General features: G+C 41.3%; 1 protein-coding gene across 3 annotated transcripts in view; it reads right to left on the reverse strand.

Annotated features, from left to right (window-relative positions):
- ZNF143 (zinc finger protein 143) overlaps positions 1-21,181 on the reverse strand; it is a 25,623-nt gene extending 4,442 nt beyond the window's left edge. For 2 of the 3 annotated variants that reach the window (XR_011922211.1, XM_072422327.1), the window contains exons 1-12: positions 21,033-21,158; positions 15,252-15,364; positions 14,375-14,467; positions 13,430-13,507; positions 12,796-12,873; positions 12,074-12,270; positions 11,913-11,987; positions 11,045-11,164; positions 9,886-9,961; positions 9,471-9,596; positions 6,764-6,943; positions 5,717-5,944 (exon numbers count right to left, since the gene is read on the reverse strand). Coding sequence is in view for 2 of the 3 variants with exons in the window: in XM_072422327.1 (XP_072278428.1) it covers positions 5,717-5,944; positions 6,764-6,943; positions 9,471-9,596; positions 9,886-9,961; positions 11,045-11,164; positions 11,913-11,987; positions 12,074-12,270; positions 12,796-12,873; positions 13,430-13,507; positions 14,375-14,467; positions 15,252-15,357 (1,357 nt within the window). In the remaining variant the exon portion in view is untranslated. Of the gene's footprint in view, positions 1-5,716; positions 5,945-6,763; positions 6,944-9,470; positions 9,597-9,885; positions 9,962-11,044; positions 11,165-11,912; positions 11,988-12,073; positions 12,271-12,795; positions 12,874-13,429; positions 13,508-14,374; positions 14,468-15,251; positions 15,365-21,032 lie in introns of all 3 variants that reach the window. The other variant, XM_072422328.1, reaches the window with a different exon arrangement.
- Positions 21,182-21,697: the final 516 nt, after the last annotated feature.

The following is a 21,697-nucleotide window of genomic DNA, read 5'->3' on the forward strand; positions in this document are numbered from 1 at the left end:
GTGGGGGAGGAGCTGTGGAGGGATTTGTGTTATAGGTAGGTAGGTGGGGGAGGAGCTGTAGAGGGATTTGTGTATCAGGTAGGTAGGGGGGACACGAGCTGTGGAGGAATTTGAAGGCAAAGCATGTTGCATTTAAATGCTAATCTGCCAGAAGAATAAAACCTCTTAGTCATAATAATTCGTATACGTTGTTTATCATTTTACATTATCAATAAACAAAATTTGACGCTGACCGTTGATAATGGAGCGACTTGTGCCAAACGTGATCTTTCTTCTATACACAGATAAGCCATGTAACACAAATTGTCGCCTCAAAATACCAGCGTGTAACCATGACATTCAGGCAAGCGGCGGTTTGGACCAAAACAATGACATTTTCAATCTCCTGGGATAAAAGTGACATATTGCAGTCAGTTTGCAGCGTGTAGTATGGAGTCTCGGATCTCGACACACCTCAGTCACACATGAAACTCGTGAAAGGTTAAAAATTAACTAGAAAACAATAAAAGTCTTCATGGCTGGTTCTCAGAAGAAGCCGCTGAGGAAGCTGTTTTTGTTCTCCACTTACATGATGACAACAATATTTACACAGTGAGGTCATAGTAAATCATTCATGGTCTATGGGCTCTGATAAGGAGTAGTGATAGAATCCAGGGAGACATACAGGAGTGTCTGTACACACAGATACAAGGTAGTGTTACTGCAGAGTTTCTGGCACATGGAGCAGAAGGTGGAGTCTGTGCAATGATTCCAATGATCTTACCTTTTTCAGGCCCGCCTTGCATGTCTGGCACAGGCGCCAGATTCAGTTTGATTGCACAAAGCATTAGAGATACTAAAAGCTGCAGTGAAAGTTGGATTAAATGATATCAGTGGTTAAAGTTTGTGGTCTGCATTTAGCTTATTGCTGCATGGCCCACACAGGAAATAATTACATCTTAGATTGTAAGCTCCATGAGTCAGAGTCGTCTCCTGCTCCTGTGTCATCTGTCATTGGCAACCCCCCATTTTTTGTACAGCGCTGCATACGATGTTGGTGCTAAATAAATACCAATTATTAATAATAAAAATAACTACCTTCCTTCTGTCCCCATCTGACAGTGGTTGGGGTCTGGAAATTGGCACAAAGCTCCCTGCACTGCACATTTGGAAAAAAAAGGAGAGCACCCCCCCCCCCAATAACTAGACTTGCATGGGGGCTTTATTTGGGAACAGGATGATTGCAGAAATATGGAAGAATTACCACTAGATGTGTTGGGTTAGAATGAGAATCTGCTTTGTTTAGTTTGAACCTAAGCCATACAGTTAATCAATAACCAAACTATAATCCCAATGCCAACTGTAAACCTGATAAGAATGAATTGTCTTATTGACAAATGTTATATTATGATGGAGATAATTAGCATCAAGACAAATGTGATGCAATGAAAGTTCAGTCATCTATTTACATTGTGCTAAATGATCAGAATGCAGCAAATCCTTTGCCAGGAAGCAGGATAGAGGTCAGTGAGCTCTATAATCGCTGCCAGGGCAGAGGGCAACGTGTGCCGGCTGATGGGAGGAAAAAATGAGACAATAACCAGCAGGGAGAGCCAGGAAAGACTTTCTGGATAATAGTCAACTATTCAGACATTTTTCTGAACTGCCCATACACAAAATAAACTGCGGCACCATTCCTCCTGTGAGAAAGTGACCTACGTGCCCAGTAAAGATTCATCATCTGGGTCTAATAAGCTTAATGCAATATCATCTTCATGACTAGGCATGGATAAACCAATGTGTGCAGGTAAGCTCCAGTAATGGGGACATTTTTGAAAATGAATAATGGGCGTTGGGTCGAAGATTGACTATTTAAAATCAGTCATCAGATTCTCTGATAAGTGGTCGTGGTTAATAAAAAAGCTAAACTAGGCCAGAATGTTTACATGGGGAACCATTTCACAGGCAACTGTCAGAATATGGAGAGCTGAATGTCTTTCTGCATATGACTTCTCAGGTCACCACCTGCAGGAACAATGAATGGAGGTATCGTTCTCCCTGTTGAAATTTTATACTTGTATATGTGTAGTCCTCTTACCTATATACTTATCTACCGGACACACACACACACACACACACACACACACCTCTCCCAGTGATTCACCCGGCATCTCCTCTTCAGGCTTCCAGGCTCTATCTTCCTCCGTCCCTCGATATCCTCAATGATCCCTAATCTGCAGATTGTCAGTGAACTTGTCACTCAAAGGTGCTGCACGTTTGCAGCGCTGCAGAACAGGTCTTGCCTATGTTCCTCGCTTAACGACCAAATCCCTTAACAACCGGGTTGCTGGAACGGAATCTGATCTTCAAGTGAGGAGCATCTATAATAGGCACTGTAACAGGTGGAGAATTAACAACCCACGGAGTGAAGGAAGCAGCGCAGAAATTTCATCAATGGGGTCTTCAAGTGCTGTAAAAAGCCACCTAGGACTCCCCACCTCCTCCAGGTGAAGACATAGCCCAGGTGATTGGGCTTTTAGGTGTGAGCACTACATACTAGTAAGTAGGGGAGAAGGTCACATGCTTCTCTATACCTGGCAGATTTGGGTATTTACAAGGGCTCAGATGCACAACAGAGCAGTGTATGCAGGTATAGGGGGTGGTGGGTTGAGCTTTTAAGAAAACCTAGCCAAAGGGACAGATTTTCTTTAACACCTAACCCCAAACACAGAAAGGGTTAAATGTCCTTTATCTATAGGAACATTGAAAAGCACTTTTACTTCCTTTGCTCCAGGAAGTTTCTCGTGCAAGTAGTCCAACAGATCACTTTTCTGAGCACTCCATCCAACGGTCACAGACTTGGCACCATCAAGTACATTGCAGCCGGAGTGTCAGAGAAATGAGAATAATGTCAGCTGCCAGGCTAACAAGACTGAATCAAGCACTTATCAGTGGAATCTTTAAATTATTCCTGGAGTTCAGATATAGGAAAAAGAGAATGACATATGAAGTGGTGCTGCCTATAGGAAGCAGATTTTATTTTTTCCAGCCATCATTTTTTAATATGTGACTGCTATGGGATATAGATATAGATATAGGTTATATGGGATATAGATATAGGTTAAAAAATACTCCCCCTGCTGCTCTCTCCGCTCCTCCAATGACCTACTAATGACTTCCTCACTCATAACCTCATCACACGCACGGTTACAAGACTTCTCTAGAGCTGCCCCGACTCTCTGGAATGGTCTCCTCGTCCTATTCGGCTTGCTCCTACTTTCTGCTCATTTAAAAGAGCGCTCAAAACCCAACGCTTTACCCTCACCTACCCGTTTTCTGTCTCCTAAACTCTCACTACTTCCCACCATTCCATATCTCCCTCCTATTGTGTGATACTTCCCCCACCTCCTAGATTGTAAGCTCTTCGGGGCAGGGTCCTCTCCTCCTGTATCACTGTCTGTATTAGTCTGTCATTTGCAATCCCTATTTAATGTACAGCGCTGCGTAATATGTTGGCGCTATATAAATCCTGTTTATTAATAATAATAATAATAATAATAATAGACAAGTCTCTGAATGCACCGAGCACAATGTAGCAGGGTGCAGGAATGCTACTTGCTGTAACACTGAGCGGACTCTAATACATCGCTCCTCCATGTGGATATCTGTGACAGCAGAATGGATTTAAGTTTTCATTCCACAACAGCAGAAGAAATTATTTCTTCCTGGGGCGGGTAAATGTTCCAGGTTGGTGGTTATAACTGAAGACCAGGTTCCCCCTCACACAGGCGGGATTTTTATAACTGATTCAGTGCCAGGTTAACGGATGGTTTTTGGGCCTCACTTTAGTGATTTCTTTGTGTGCCAAGGATTGGAGGGGAGGTGTTCGGGCCTGGTACATGCCCCAGCTCTGCACGCCAGGTGTCCTGGGCAAACAAACCTGTTATGTGTGCGATTCAGAGCTTTGTTCTTAAAAAAAAAAAAAAAAAACAGACACTTCAGTGTGATACCGGTATCAATGACAAAGTCTCCCAACAGCTGGGGGACAGATTATCCGGATCAATGTGTGCACAATAAAGGGGGCAGAGCTGTGACGCCTCAAATCTGTCATGGCTGAAACGTTATAACGGGCACAAGGTATAAACAGGCCCCTGCAACGTTTCAGTATGGTGCCCCCAACAGATAACATTTTTCCTCATCTGTAAATTATTCCCACTGAGGATTATTAATCTTTTAATGCAAAATTTTGAATTTTTTTTTTATTGAATTCATTTTTTTTGATCAAACACTGGGCTCTTGAGTTGAAGAAACCAAGGTTGAACATGAAGAACACTATGATGTGTGGGGCTGTGATTTTATACACCTAGATAATACCTTACACCTTACGAGTGGAGCTAACCAGTGTGAATGTCTGCAGTGTACAGGTGGTGAGGTGGTGCTGAAAGGTGAGTAAAAAAACACATTCAAATACTCCTTTTACTCTCCCAAAGTCCAGTCATGCTATGTTTTACAGAGTCTCCTTTTTTGGGATATGCAAGAACAGCTGGGTGGGAAGAAGCTGTAGGTGGGTGGTAGTCCCTGTATTGTAACCCAACTTTTTAGTATCCACTCAAAAACAGCCGGGTCGTTACTGCAAAGTGCCGCGTAGTGAGCCCAGCTAAAAGGGTCCGGAGAGAACACTGCAAGATGCAGGGTCCATCTTCAGGTATCCCCGTCACTATCAGGATGGGAAAACTTCTATATGGCTGTCCATCGGTGGGGTCCTCTAAAGGACAGGAGTCTGCAGCTGCAATGTCAGTGATAAGGGATTGTTGGGGAGTACTTGACATATCTGCTGTGCTAAATTGTTCCCCGTACCCCGATATGGCACCAGTAAGCGATTCAGACAGTGAAATTAGACGAGTATATTTTGCTTTATGAGGTAAGAAACAAAATATACGGAATGGGTTAGAAAGGGAGGGAGGGGTTCGGTTACCATTTGTCTAAAAAGGAGTTTTAAGTTTGTGCCATATGGCACCTGAAATGTGATAATTGCTGCCCTGCCAACTGCCTGACTGAGGACACCAAATTCTCAGAGCTGTGTGTGTAGTTGACAGGAAAAATAGTCAGATGGTGGCTCCTTAACCCAAACTGAAGAGTCACAATCAGGGTATCTAACTTGCAACAACAAGTAATAATTTTAGGACAACAAGTAATAATTATTAGGAATCCTCTTTCAGCGCAGGTATTACTGGTTCTCTTGTAGTGCTGGGATGGCTTTGTGGACTATTTAGGATCTGTGCCAGAGGGCTATTCACTTCACAAAGAGTTTGCATTCCTATAAAAGTCTATAGGAGTTCAAAGTCCACCGGACATAAGTCATGGTTAAGTCAAAAGGAGGTCAAGTATAGGTCAAATGCAGAAGTCAATGAGTTCTGATCCCAGAATCACCTCAAAGTGATGCCAACAATGAAACCCGACTAAGTCTGTAGTCTAATACAAGATCCTACCCCATACAAAAATATTTGAAATATGCAATGTATACAGCCAAGAGATGAGTTCCTACTGACAGCTGGCAAAGAGAAATCTTTGATGTAGACAGTATAGATGTCTGTGTACACCCTGTGCCCCATAAACCAGCAGTCCACACAGGCTCAGGCAAATATGGTGCGATTGGAAACACATCCAATACACTACAATACATTGCATACTGCAGTTCACCACAGATATCATGCACACCCATCTAGCGGACACTTACGTGGCTGAGGTATGAAAAAGCTTTCTGGCTCCTCCTCGATGGGCTCTGTGTCGTTGTGCGCGGTCTTCTTGTGCATGGCCAGTGTGGAGATCTGTTTGTAGGTTTTGCCGCAGTGGTTGCAGTTGTAAGGTTTGGAGTGCGTGTGAACCACATGGTGTTTGTATAGGCTGGAATATTCTGTAAACCGCTTGTCACAACCAGGTACTGTACACACATAGGGCTTCTCACCTGTTCAGAGGAAAATCATGTGTCAGTATGGGTGGAGGGGAGAAAATCAATCTGCTAAAGTGAATCTTCAGTTATTTGGAGTCAGTGGGCCTGATTTATAAAAGCTCTGGAGAAGACAAACAATCATGGGAGAACCTGGGTGATTCAGCAAACCTGGAATTGAAGTATTCAAATATATGTGCTCTTAGTTGGTAAGGGTTTTCAGTCCTGAATAAAATCTGTTGCAGGTTTGCTGGATCACCCAGGTTCTCCCATGATAGTCTTTATTCTCCAGACCTGGGGAGCTTAATTAAATCAGACTCTTTGTCTCTGTTCCAGGCCAAGTGTGTAGGTGTAAAGGAAAAAAAAATGAAGAATGAAAAGATATATTTACTGTAGATAGTACATATAATATCCTTATGACCAGCTTGCGGCCCTCTATACCTATGGTGTGGCCCTTGGGTCCTAGCAGTCAGTAGTGCAGCATTGCTTTGCAGTGGGACTGAATGGTATAGACTGGGGTTATGTAACTTTTGAGAATCATGTAACATAACCCCAATCTATACCATTTACTAGCCCAGCATTTCTCAAGCTTTCTAACATGGGGGAACCCTTGAAATAACTTTCAGGCCTTTAGGAACCCCTCTTTTATTTACTATATCCACAGCACATTAGTGTTCACTCCCTCAGGGCATGACCATATTCCCACTGATTAATGAAGGACATATGACAAGCAGCATGAATAATTTTAGCACAAATGTTATACCCTTTCCGCAGACATGTAAGGTCCAATAGGGAACTGGGATCACATCCATAAATGAAGATAAATGGCACCCATACCTGTGTGTATCCGCACGTGGTTCTTGTAGTTGGTGGCGCTGGCGAATGCTCTGCCGCAGCCCGGCTCTGAGCAGTAATAAGGCCGTTCTCCTGTGTGCGTTCGGATGTGAACTTTACGGATGTTGGAGGTAGTAAAAGACCTTCCGCAGCCTTCGAAGGGACATTTAAATGGCCTCTCTCCTGTGGGGAAAAATCATTATATTATCAGGAAAGAAATCTTATTAAAGAATCACAAAACACTTCCGTCACCTTTTCTGGCTAAAACAACTTCTGTGTATGGGGTGCTCATGCCTTTACCAGTCAGGCACATGTGGAAGAAGGAAACAATATTTAGGAGCTATGTGGGGCCTCCTTACTTATTTATGTCAAAGCCGAATCGGAAAATATAAATTGCTCAGATCCCAGGATGCAGTGCAGTCATAATCTGCCCATAGGTGTGCTGTGTTATCGAGAACACATGGGCAAATTTTGCCTCATGATTGATTTCCAATCTGATCAGATACTCCTCACCAATCCCAACGGATCTTCCTATCCATGACTGGTTATGGATAGTTTAGATAACAATGAAATATATTGATCATTCAGAAAATCAAGGTTAGCACTCTTGCCTTTGCAGTGCTGGGTCCAAGGTTGGAACCTCGGCCAGGGCATTGTCTGCATGTTTGCAGGTTCTCCCACGTGTCTGCGTGGGTTTCCTCCGGGTAACTCCAGTTTCCTCCCACATTCCAAAACCATGCAGTTAGGTTAATTGGCTTCCCCCTAAAATTGTCCTTAGATTGTATTAAAAGCATATGACTATGGTAGGGACATTAGATTGTAAGCTCCTCTGAGGGACAGCTAGTGACATGATTATGGACCTTGTAGAGCGCTGGGTAATATGTTGGCGCTATATAAATACTGTGTAGCAAAATCAATTAGATTGGTTGGCTGCCAAACTGACAGCAGACCTGAGGAGGAAGAGGAGGGTGGTGAAAATCAACATTTTTCCAGGTTCAGGACACAACATGCTAATGATAGCAACCATTACAGATGATGTCGTCATTGCAATAAGAACCTGAAACACATTTTTTTCTAAATGTTATATAATTTATATTGCATAGCATTTATTTATTTATTTAAAGGAAATGAATGTGGGAGTGTTACAAATTATGTTACAAAAAGCTGAGCAGTTTATGGGTTAATATTTGAGGTTTTCATTCTAGGTATTGTCCTGGGTAGACAAAAATGAACACGCACATACATGAAGCCGTGACGGGATACACTCGCAATTATCATCATTGGCCAATGACAATCCTTCCCGTCTATTCAAATGTACCGCCACCGCTGTCTATAGGACATTGTGTTGGTGATCTCCCTGCACGGACCCCAGGACGGAGAGAACAGTGCGTTTTGTACAGCGGCTGTGGGCATGGTGCCCAGAACAAGCAGGCCTCTTCCCTGCCAGGGCTGCCGTCTGTTAGGAGGCTTTACGTAACTATTATGTAAACCTCGTTACTGAGGAAACAAGATCTACCAGAGTAACAAGATAGAAGTGAGCAGTGGCGGGATCCGGAACCTTTTATAAATAAACAGCAGAAATGATACAGCCCCTCCTGCTTTATTCCGGTGAATGGAAAAATAATAATATGCATTAATATTGACATGGAGTTTATATTAAATAAAAATAAAAAAAGTATAATTCATTACAGTGCAGACAGAAGTAGTAGTTGGCTGTTTTATATTAAAGCTTTGTTGCCAATTATAAAAAAGGATATTAAAAAGTCTTCCCAGCCCAGCCTATGAGTTGCCCATCTCTACTGTATACAAACACAACACTGAGTTTTGCATCGGCAATGTGAGGTTTATGGTCACCCTGCTGTGTGTTCTGTGGTTCCTAATACTGCAACTGTGTCATTGGGCCTAATTTATTAAAGCTCTCCAAGGCTGGAGAGGATACACTTTCATCAGTGAAGCTGGGTGATCCAGAAAACCTGCATCTGGTGCAAGATTGAAAACTTTTGCTGACAAGTAGCAAATTAAATGAAATTCGTTCCAGGTTTGTTGGATCCCCCAGCTTCACTGATGAAAGTGTATCCTCTCCAGCCTTGGAGAGCTTTAATAAATCAGGCAGGGGTTTTGCATCGGCAATGTGAGGTTTATGGTCACCCTTTTTATTGAAATGGATTTATTTATATTTAAACCTTTAATTGTAAAGGTGGTAAACTGCAGGATTTAATGACCTGGGAGTTTAATAACTTTATAAGACAATACTCAGGACAATCAGATGCTGACAGTTACAGTCTGCTATTTATAATTTGCTTGAATGTATTTGGTAGCTCCCCTCTGGTCTGTGGTTCTTCCTGCATCCCACAATGCACTGTCTGGGGAAACTAAGGCAATGTACACACGTCAGATGATTCTCGTCTGATTATAGTTTAAGGGATGACATCAGACGGGAATCTGGCATGTGTACAGCATCAGTTCAGGCTTATCAGTTCTTATTTGACTTATTGTGAACCTGTTACCACTTTGAGCTGCTAATCCAAAAGCAGACATAAAAGCAGGTATGTAGAGGGCCTCAGATTCCAGAAAAAGACTGCATTTTCAGCTCCGGGGATATTGTGAAAGCTACATGCAGACGTGTCGAGGTGGATGCCTTCAGACCTCCTTCAGTTAGGCAGTAAAGAGATTTGGTTTAAAATACCACAATTGGTCTAATGACATTTACCTGTGTGCGTTCGGATGTGTTTCTGGAGGTCTCCTGATGTTTTAAATGATTTGGTGCAATTCTCTTCTGTACATCTGTAAGGCTTTTCCCCTGTGTGGGTTCGTACATGGCTCTTCAATCCATAACCTAGGGACAAGACAACAGATACTAAAGGTTCCAGAAAACCGAGGAAGAAGAGTGCTGAGGTGCAGACAGATGGAGAGAAGAGTGAGGGAGACCTATGGGGAGAGGAGAGATGATGCACAGATAGCGCTGTGTAATTTAGATGCAGGAAATAACAGTAAACCATTCCACACACAGGTTCTGAAATAAGAACTGTCAGTGTTATATGATGCCACCAATCCCATTAAAGCCTATGCTGGAGAATTAGGTACTCAGAAAACCAAGGTGAAGTGTACATATGTGGCTACAATACCTGTTGCAAACGCTTTGCCACATCCACCGTGTTCACACTGATAAGGCCGGTCTCCCGTGTGTGATCGTTCATGGACCTGTTAGAAGGAACATGTAGCATAGTGCAGTCATTGTACTTACAAATGCATATTTATCTAACACATTACATCTCTGCTCATTATGAATGCAGGCTATGGGGTCCCAGGATGCATAGGTGGATTATACTGTTAATGGAGTGCAGGCGGTGGCGAGTGACCCTCAAAATAGACACAGCTGCTATACAGACCCAGGAACCCAGCACAGGGATATCAAGAACCCCTTATAATGGGAACATAAGGTCTGCAAAGCTGAGAACTCAGAAGAGAGATAGTGGGACCCCCTCATAATAGACACAGCCGATGTACAGACCCAGGAACCCAGCACAGGAATAGTTGGAATCCCTCATAATAGACACAGCCCGTCTGCAGATCTCACCCACACGGTCTCAGGGATACCAGAACTGAAGGGTTGTTTAACCATTTAGCATCTCACAAAAACTAAAATATAATTTTTGAAATTTTGTCTATCATGTTCCATGAAAGTCTTTTTGGCATATCACAAGTGTCCGAATTGGGGTGTACAAATACAGTATGTCACTTAATTAGCACCACCCAAATAGTTTCACATATACTTGAAATATTTCACATTGCACAGTCAGCGTTAGCTATGAGAAATTCCTGCAATACTTAGAAAACGTCTGACTGCCCCCTTGTGGTAGAGATGGGGTAATGCTTATTTAAAACCCTGACCAGAAAAGATTTCCACACAGTTTCAGTGCATTTTTCAAATGTGTTTGCGCCTCTATTGTAGCATATGAAAATAAATGTACATATGTGATGTCTAGGTTTTCTTTTCCAATACTATGGCTTAGATATATTATCATGTAAAGTGCCTAACTTGTGCTTTATATTCATGTCAGGGGGACAAAACTGCAAAATATACAGGACTGGACAGCAATGCAGGTTTGTGGACGGCTTGTGCTCATCTGACCAATTTCCTGTGAACTGCCTGCGGAGATGAAAACTGCAGGTAATGACACCAGCATGCACAGATCCTTAGGTGAGAGATGAGCCCCAAAAAACTTTAACAAATTGCACCATTTATTGGAATTGTGGGCTCTAACAGAGAGGAATTAAACTTACTTTAAGATGATGAGCTGTTGTGTATAGTTTGCCGCAACCATCAAAGTCGCAGCGAAAGGCCTTCTCGTTTGTCTGTGGAGGTTTTGCCGTTACGCGAGGTCCGTGACCTTGTAAAACAATCTGCCAGATAGAAAACAAAAAAGTCCCATTATGACAACCTCAGCTGCAAAACAAAAGTAGAAAATCAACTCAAGGCAAACAATGTTGCTAATGTGTTAAATTAACAATCAAGCACCAATGCCATGAAATCTCAAATCCTTGTGGTTAATCCTCTGCTCAACTGCAGGCTCTATGCATACAGATGCAATTGAAGTTCCCTTTATTTCTTGAGTCTGTGTTTGGATGCAGTTTAGCTCAGCTACTAATTTAGGCCCTTGGTGGTGAAACGCATCAGAAAAGGAGATTCGAGAGTATAGAATCAAGTACTTCTTTGAATACCAATTTTACTTACATAGGTGCAGCAATATATTTTAAATGTTTTGATTGTATAATTGAAAATATTCTATCCATTTGGATTCTTTTATATATTGATTTGGAATGTAATAAAGCAGTATGTTTTAACTCACTCTTAGGTGCCACCTTAAAACCCTTTACTCTGTTTCATTTCTAGATTGGAGTACTAATGTAAGTAGCTGTGCTACTGAGTGCAAGTAATGCTCTATGCATGGCTGGTCTACCTTCAACAGACTGAAGAGCTAGCTTGCATTTGGTAGAGTAGCCTTTGGAGAGCCGCCCCGTGTTTGGTGGAGAAGCGCAGCGTGTGGATCGTAGTCAGTGGTGGAACAGTGTAGTATATGAAGGGCTGGTCAACATATGATGTAGCAGTGTTGCATGCTGAGTGTCATAGTGTTTGACATGTCTGACAAACCTGCATTTTTTTCTCGGTCTCAGGCTCACTGATTAAGGTGCTGCTTCCCACGTTGTCTCCACCTTCAATGGACACCTGAAATAAATCCAACATTCTGTAACACTATGCTGAGGTAGAATGGTCCACACCAAACAGCTGATGTCACTAAATGCAAGGTGTACCTTGGCGGCGTACTGTTCTAAAGCACTGATGGTATCTGGGTCGATAGTTGCTTCTCCCGTGTGTAACCCAGCCACTGTGCCGTCTGCCTGAATAGCCAAGATTGTATCAGGCTGTGGGACCTGAACCGTGTGATGGATGTATGCTGTTGTGCCATCTTCAAGCTGCACGGCCTGGACGGAGCCCTGGTCATAGGAGTCTGCCAGAATGGAACACAGAGAGTGCTATGTTTCTCTACAGGAACAATGACAGCACATCTTCTTTCAACATCACAGACACTGGAAAATTTTTGTTGGATTTATAAGTGAGGCTTTGCTATAACAATCTGGCAATATAGAGCAGGCATTCATTTAACACTCACACTTTTGACTATCTAGCTGCTGTAGGCAATCTCATGAAAAAGTGACTCTCTTAGATTTTTTTCTGCTTGGAATTCTGACAATTTACAATAAGCAGGACATAAAAAGTGCATAGTGCTGAGGAAATGTAGGTGACTCTTTAGCTTGGTCACTTGAAATCAGCACTTTCCTCCATCCTTGCACAGGTATACCGCATCCTCAACCAGACAGAATTTGACTCGAATGTCCATGCACACTGTGAGGTTCTTGCAATGAGTATTAGAAGATGCAGCAAATCAAGAGCCTTGGGAATGCCAGCACAGAGCTGCAAGGTTACATTGTGACAACAATTCTGACCAGTCTGTAACATAGTAAAAACTGAGTACCTTTGGTAGAGTGATGGATGTAAGCGGTGGTCCCGTCTTCTAGCTGTACAGCCTGCCCGTCCTCCAGACGAAGACTATCTACAGGAAAAAAGTGTAAAAAATATTTGAACCTCAAATCAGTCCTAATAAGCTAGATAGGGGGGCAGATGTAAAGAAATTATTCATCCTCCATGGCGAGTCAGTATTGCCTGGGATATTAGGGACATTTTTCTTTCAAAATCAATACAAGCTTTACAAAACCACTTTGTCTTCTGTCATGGCTATATTGTGACTGTTTGTTCCTCAGATTTTTCTGAGGTCTCACGGGATTAGGAAGTAATTTTTTCCCCATGTTGGGGTAAATTGAACCAGGATTTATAGTTTGTTTTGCCTTCCTCTGGATCAGCTATGTCTGTAGGGTTTTATCTGGTATTTGTTTATTTTTCCCGAGTGATTGCACTCGATGGACATTTGTCTTTTTAAAAACTATTGCAAAAAGGGGGGAAAAAAATCAGGGCAATCTACCGGAAAATCAGATTTTATCCCGAGCAGACTTATAAAGAACCAAAACTGACTCAATATTCCTCACAAAAGCAGAAATTATAGGGATTGACGGCAGCTGGTAATAAATCATTTCCTGCACAATGGCACTTACCACTTTTAGGGACGTGTTGAACGTAAGCAGCAGAGCCGTCCTCCAGCTGGATGACCTGTCCTTCCATTAATTTACCATCTACAGATAGGACACAAAAGAGCTGTGATTACTAGAATATAACCATAAATATTATGAAATGCGTTGTGGTCCAGATACTGGAAAATGTTTGCTTTTTGAGGGCATAGAGATGAGCTCTTAGGCTACGTACAAACGTCAGATGATTCTCGTCCGATAATTGCCTCAGGGCTGATATCGGACGAGAATCTGACATGTGTACAGCGCTCGCTGTCCCGATGACTATCCTGGCGGATCCACAGACGATGAACGTGGAAATATAATAAAATTGAAGGGGAGAGAGCACAGCGGGGTGCCACTCCTCCCTCCATAGAGCAGAACAGCACTGTATGTACATCGCTCACTAATGCATTGTGCAGGCTTTTGTTGTTGGAAAAGACAATTATTGCACATGTGTACCCAGCCTTACTCCCTGCTGTCACAGACAGGGGCCCATATCCACCAATGGAAGGACAGTCTATTATGCAGGAATGGTATGAAGGCTGCAGGCAGTCACTGGATATACTGAAGCCACTAGATGGCACATGAACTGGAAGCACACTGGAATCACAGGCTGTGCTCAGGGGATCAGAGGCTGGAAATACAGGTAAGTTCCTGCAGTAAGAGGCATTTGTAAGTTCACATATTGCTTTAATACCAAGCCAGGAGAGTGTTTCCTGAATGGCTATGGAACTGATTAGGAGAGCTTTCTCCTGATTGGTTGTGGATTCTTTTGAAACCTATCACCAGTTTTAACACAGACACAAACAAGAGATGCAAAAGAAACACATACCATAGCAGAAAAATAAAGAAGAATGAAAAATAGTCAAGGTTTATAAAGTGGGGATAGGTGAAAAGGGGAAGGGAGAGATCCAAACACACCATTTGTACCTTTTGCATTATGCTGTATGTACGCCGTTGAGCCATCTGCCAATGTGACCGCCTGCAGGCTGACTCCTTCCATTGTGTCCATGCTTTCTCCATCTACAAACAAAGGGAAATGGCAGCATTAAAACAGAGACTATTACCTACACTTTACTTTTATATTTTATCCTTTTATGTTACCTTTTCTGTTTGCTTTATATAAATTGAGGATGGATCAGAACCCCAATTAAGTTTCATTGCTATCGGGGGTTCATTATTATTTTGCATCACTTCCTATGCTGTTGACACTTCACCACACAGGAAATGAGCGGAGATCTCTCTAATGGAGCTCTGGGAAATGTCATTGTTACTTTAACAGTGACAACAAGCCAAACACCATTTTCAAAACCAAATCGTAAAACCTAGCTCATTTATTATTCATACAACAGATTTGTCATGATATAAAAGTGAAAGAAAAAGGAGAAAATTTTGTTGGCAAAATGAAGAGAGTGATTGAGGAAATGCCAACAAAATGGGTTTACAGGAATTCTCTAGATACGCTTTTCTCAACCTTTTTAATATGGAGGAAACCTAGAAATAACTTTCAGATCTTCAGGGAACCCCCTCTATAATTATTATATCCACAGCTCACAGTATATTAGTCTGGTGGTCAGAGGGAAGAATTCCTCTTACATTGCTGGCTATTGGGAAGAATGTCACCGTTAGAAGTAGCCAAAAACATCATTGGGGTCACTTACTACCTGAGAGGTTCAAACTGCTCATTGCTCAAGGACCCCCCAGCAACCTCTGGAGGAATCCTGGTTGGGAAGCACTGGCGTAGATATGTAAATGGTGCTCACACATAATTCTGTAATGAAGATGTACACAGAGCCGGGTACTGTACCTGTGACGGCCTCGGTGAGACACAGGGTGACGTGCTGGGCCTCTCCGCCTCCTCCGGTAAACTCGGCCATTCCTTGGGAGTCACGGTTTATCTGAGCTAACAGCATGTTTAACCTGGAAGACAGAAAAGTATTTATCAATGTGTTGGCATAATAATGGGTTCTATCATCATATTAGCGATAAAACACTAGAATGAGCTCATGCAGAATCATTATGAACGTGTTGGGATTTCACCATCTAAAATATAAAATTCATTACCAGAAGTCGCAAAGAATAAACCCAAACTAATCGTGTTTTTTGTTTTGGACACAATGGGGTAACTCACCTTCACTTCCTTTCCTGGTGACAGTGTCCAGGTTTTAAATGGCATGTGACCTGGAAGTGCAGGGGGGGGGGGGCGCCCAAATACCAGAAGGTGCCATTGGGCTATAGTCTGGAAAAGTGTACAGAACCCCCCGGTCATCCCAATCATTTCATATCTCACATAAGTAATGTTCCGAAGCCACAAAGTTCCCTTAGAAAGATCAAGTGTGTTATATCGAGGAGTATTTGGCTCCGGAATGTGCTGACAATACTTTTTTAGATTCATCTTTCCAATTGTGTAACCAAAATCATTAAAAATTCAGATGTTTCCGCACTGAACTGTTAAACAAAAAACTCTGTAACTTGCCTAGGAGCAGTGCCTATAACACACAGCAAGATATTATTATCCACCCACGCTGCCTGATCACCTTCCCACTTCATCACTTTAATGTACAGGGCTGCGTAATATGTTGGCGCTATATAAATCCTGTTTAATAATAATCAGGGCCCTCTCTGCATTGCTGTAATGGAATGCCCCTTTCTGTATGGGGGGTAATTTACCCTTGATTTGGAATGTGCTCAGATAGTAGCTGTCAGTTTTAGGGCCGGGGGGATATCACCCGCCTTGGTAAGCTCCAACACAATCAGGTGGCTTCCTTACATATTCTTGTATTACCCTTTCAGTAAGAATAATGGGGTGGAATTTAGTATTACAAAACTATCCCATTCCTGGAAGATTTCATTACACTACTAGAGAGATAGGATAATACAGGGGGCGTGGCTGTCACTATTCTCACTATGGTTGTGGTTGGTCAGTCAGGAGGTGGAGATGTCTAGCCCCACCCACTTTCTGTATTGACAGCATTGCTTCTGATAATGAACTCCTCCCACTATGAGCTGCAGTGTCTGGGAGGGGGAGAGCGTCAGACACCAGATATATGAGGATTATATTTTGAGTCTGCTTTATTAAAGCTCCCCAAGACTGGAGAGGATAGACTATCATGGGAGATCATGGGTGATACAACAAACCTAAAATAGATTTGCTGTTAGTTGGCAAATCAATCCTATCCCAGATCCTATTCTGGTTTGCTGGATCACCCAGGTTCTCTCACGATAGTCTATCTTCTCCAGTCTTAGAGAGCTTTGATAAATCAGGTACATTGTCTTGGTTTAGGACTTCAGTGAATCAGATATTCACTTCATCTGTTTCAATGGCATTAATTGATTCTCTATCAGGGAATGTCAGATTCACGGCTTTATAAATAGACCCTATAGTATATATCTATTATAATATAATATTATCATGGGTGAAGCTGGGTGATCCAGCAAACCTGGACTGAATATGGTACAGGATTAAAAACATTTGCCAACTAATAGCAAATTATTTTATAAGAAATCAATTCCAGGTTTTCTGGATCACCCAGGTTCTCCCACAACAGAATCTTCTCCAGTCTTGGGAGAGCTTAAATTAATCAGGCTTATAGTGTCAGGTTCCCTTAGGCCACACCCCAACCAATCATAAACCTGCCCTCCTTTCACTGGGTGATGATGTCACAGCCCCTCCAATCAATAACCATCTTCTTGCAGGGAGACCATTTTTGTGCTTTCTTTATTTTAGCAATAAAGTTTCATTCAAATAAATGTGTAGTCAAATCTCACTTTTTATTTTTTGCATGGAGTATGGAAAAGTTTATTTTTTATTTCCTGTTCCAGAGACACAACTTAAGAGGAAAATTTCCTGATATGAAAGAACACTCCCATAGATCTGGGTCATATATCACTGTATATTGGGAACTTTATAATATTATATATCAAGCATTATATTTTTATTTTGCGGTGTAATATTATAAATCTGGAGGCCATAACTATATGGAGACCATCCTATCCATCACTATTCATATATTATTGTATACAGAGAGTAATATATTTTTTATATTGGGGTGTAATATCATATATAGCAACTCCTATAGACCTGGTCATATATCACTGTATATTGGGCAGTTTATATTATTGTATACCAAGCATTATACATTTTATTGGGGTGTAATATTATATAGAGATTCCCATAGACCTGGGTTATATATCACTAATAATATATACAGAGCATTATATAGATGTATATTGGGGTGTATTATTATATATCTGGAGATTACAGCTATATACAGGAAGCTATAAAAATGTGAGAGGTTCTGACCTTTTCCTGACCTCTCCAAATAATGAAAATCTTGTGTGTAGAGTTACACTTTAAATATACCAATGCAGCGACTGAGACATTGGAGGCTGCAAAGGCCACTCTCAGCCTGCAGATGTCACACCCCTGGCTGCCATATTTACCCTCTTACTTTAATATTTGGGGTAAATCTCCGGACTCTTCACACGTTCACTGACCGGTGACTGTACCAGCCTGACATCTCCCACGGGGGGTATTAATGGGGTCCCCATGTTCCCCTAAGGATGATTTTGCACTAAATTTATGTTGGGTTTGTACAGCGCAAGGTCATTTACCAAACTTTTCATGATAAATATGTTTCCTGTTGTCTCGGAGATGTGCAAGAAGTATTAGGAAATGGACAAAATTATATAGAAACGTAAAGCTGTGTAATGTCTGGATGATATAAATTAAAGCTAGGAATACTTATATGTTAAAACACAATTATATTACCAGTGATTTATTATAGAGCTGTGCATCAAATCCTTTATTGATTGCATTAAATATGTAATTGAACCTTTTATATTGTATATAACAGTGTGTATAGAAAGGGGTTTTGTATTTTATACAGAAGGTGAATTAGGTCTGTGGTTATAGCATAAATAACTGAATGTAGATATCACAACCCCTATTTAATGTACAGCGCTGCATAATATGTTGGTGCTATATATATCTTGTCTATTAATAATAAGGCTCAGTAACACAGATCTCATGGGTGACAATAATACCCACAGGAGTTTTCCTGGCATCATAGAATATAAGGAAACGTCATTCAAGATGCTGAGGATGAATTGACAATAATTTACAGCAGTGTGAAATGAGTTTGCAATGGAAGAATGTAAATATCAGGGTGATGTCCATTGCTTTAATTTACCTTTGCAGTATTCTCCCCCTATATATTGTTTAAAGCCGGGCGGTATTGGACCCAACTTCTCAGTAACTACCCAAAAACAGCCAGATGGTTACTGAAAAGTGCCGGGTGGTGCGCCCAGCTAAAAGGAGCCGGGGAGAACTCTGCACAAATACCCATTATTTATTTTACTGTCTTAGGAATATAAAAATAAATAACATTAAACATTTAATCTATAGCTAACATATACAGAAAATAGAATTTCATCCAATATTTGAATGAAATTCATACATTTAAGGAATCAGAAATCATTCCTAAGGGCATCATTTTCACCCCCTAAAATCTGGGTAATCTTTCATAACTTTAAGGTTTAGCATCAATTACTTAAATTGTCAGATTTTCCTATTTAAATATTGAAGTATAAAGCATTCCCTGTATCGTGTAATATATAAATAAGTCGTCATATGTAAACTCCATAAAGATAGGAAAAAAAAAACCCTATGTAAGGGAGATAGAAAATAAATATGGCATGGTACAAATGGGGTTTCATATCCTTTTCAAGAACTTTATATCATTATACACAGAGTATTATATAATTATATATATTCTATATTGGTCTTATGGAATGTTATAATGCTCCTGGTATATAGTAATGCACATTATATGGGGATAGGAGTCCCGGTATATATTTATCACCTCCAAGTATTTAATATACCATTATATAAATATATGTAATTGTCTGTATGGTATATGTTATGTAATATAAATGTTCCCAGCATAATACTGGGATGTAGAAGTCTGATTGTTCAGACTCCAGGTATATAATATTACACCCCAGTGTGTGCATATATATATATAAATGTATATATATGAAAAAGTGTAAATATAATATATAAAAAGTATAATATTTATTATATACAGAGCATTATATATATTACATTCTAAGCATAAAGTGATAGACAGTACAGGGACAAGTCTCTGCATATAGCATTATACCCCTATATACACTTATATTTATATTATATACAGACTGTTATACATTATATCAAGGTGTAATATTAGTGAAATATAACCTGTATCTTTAGAAGTCTCTGTATGTATTAATATTATAAAGCTCCCAATACAAAGCACTGTTTATTGCGTATCTACGCAGGTCTACGCATATTACACCCCAATATAATATAAATTATTCTGTATATTATATTAGAATATCCCGGTATGAAGCATTGTATATCCCAGCTCCATTGAGGTCTCTCTATATAATAATATGTACCAATAAAAATGTATATAATGCTCTGTATATAACATTACACCCTGATATTATATTAGAATATTCCTGGTATGGAGCATTGAATATCCCAGGTGTATGGAAGTCTCTGTATATAATATTACACCTCAATACAATAAATATTACACCCTGATATATATAATAATAGAATATCCCGGCTCTATGGAGGTCTCTGTATATAATATTACACCTCAATACAATAAATATTACACCCTGATATATATAATATTAGAATATCCCCGCTCTATGGAGGTCTCTGTATACAATATATTACACCAATGTATATAATGATAATAACAGAATATCCCGTATGTAGCATTGTATATCCTGGATCTATGGCGGTCTCTGTATATAATAATATAACCCAATATAAATATATATAATACTCTGTATATAACAGTAATAGATAACCCAGGTCTGTATATAATATTACACCGGGATAGAATATATAACATGTATATAATAATAAAAGAATATCCCCGGTATGAAGCATTGAATATCCCAGGTGTATGGAAGTCTTTGTATATATTACAGCCTGTATATAATAACCTATATATAATAATAAAAATATCTCCAGTATATTGGATTGTATATCCCTGGTATGGAGGTCCCTGTATTTAATATACATATATTATCTATATAATAATAGAATATCCCAGTATATGGAAGCCTTTGTACATAATAATCTGTGTATAATATATAATAATAGAATATCCCGGTGGATAGAGGTTTTTGTATATAATGGAACATGCCAGGTGCATGGAAGTCCCCGTATATAATAATACCCCTATAATATATAATAGAATATCCCGGTGTATGGAGGTCTTTGTATATAATATATAATAATAATTATTGGATATCCCGGTGTATAGAAGTCCCTGCACACAGCTCCAGTCCCCGGATATATTCGGCCTGTGGGCCCGCCTCGTTCCCCCGCACAGCCCGGCCTCCCTCTCCCGGGGACTCTCCTCTCCCTGTGCCCGGTTCTCCCCCTCCCAGGCAGGGCCTATGCCTCAGGCCGTGTCCGGGAGTAGCTGTGTGCCGGTGTGCAGGGTGTGTGCTAGGCCGCAGCCTGTCCCCCGGGCGGGCTCTCACACAAGGCACACTGGGTAACACACATTTATACACCAACCTCCGACACAATTTTCCAACAATTCCTCCGTCCGACCACCATGCATCAGGGCAGGAAACGGCCGCGCTCTGCGCCCTGCGCCCGGGATTCCCGCATAACAGCGACCAGGGGGCGGAACCGAACGAGGCGACGGGTCCTCTGATTGGCTGCTTTGGGGAAGGGCTTCCCCAAGGCGACTTATGATTGGAGGAGGAGTTCGGTCCGGGCAGACGCACGACTGGGAGACGCGTGCCGCTATTCAGAGCGCAGGGCTCTGCAGAGGAGAGCTGAGGGCCCGCCCATTTCGCTCATTGGTCAGGCAGTTTGAGAAGTGTGGAAAGTCTGAGCTGAGGATTGGCTCGCTAAGCTGTCAAGAAGAACTATAGCCCGCCCCTCTAAGCCCGGGAAGACTCTGCTGGTTCTGGGGCTGAGGAAAGTTGCCGCCATCTTGTGCTGAGGGGAGGCCGTGAGCGGGAAGAGCCCCGAGGGGTCTATGAGATGTCATTCAAGCGATATTTACCCCGTAATTACCGTCCATTACCGGAGGGGAGATATCGGGGCCTTTCTACGTCATATGTGTCCAGTAAATGTACTACAGGGAATACCTGTGTGAGAAGGCTGTGAAGGAAGCTGACAAATTCCACTTTCACAGTAGTGACCACACTTATTAGAATGTGCTTCTCCCC

Source organism: Pyxicephalus adspersus, chromosome 9, assembly GCF_032062135.1.
Source record: "Pyxicephalus adspersus chromosome 9, UCB_Pads_2.0, whole genome shotgun sequence".
In the NCBI taxonomy this organism is placed as follows: Eukaryota; Metazoa; Chordata; class Amphibia; order Anura; family Pyxicephalidae; genus Pyxicephalus; species Pyxicephalus adspersus.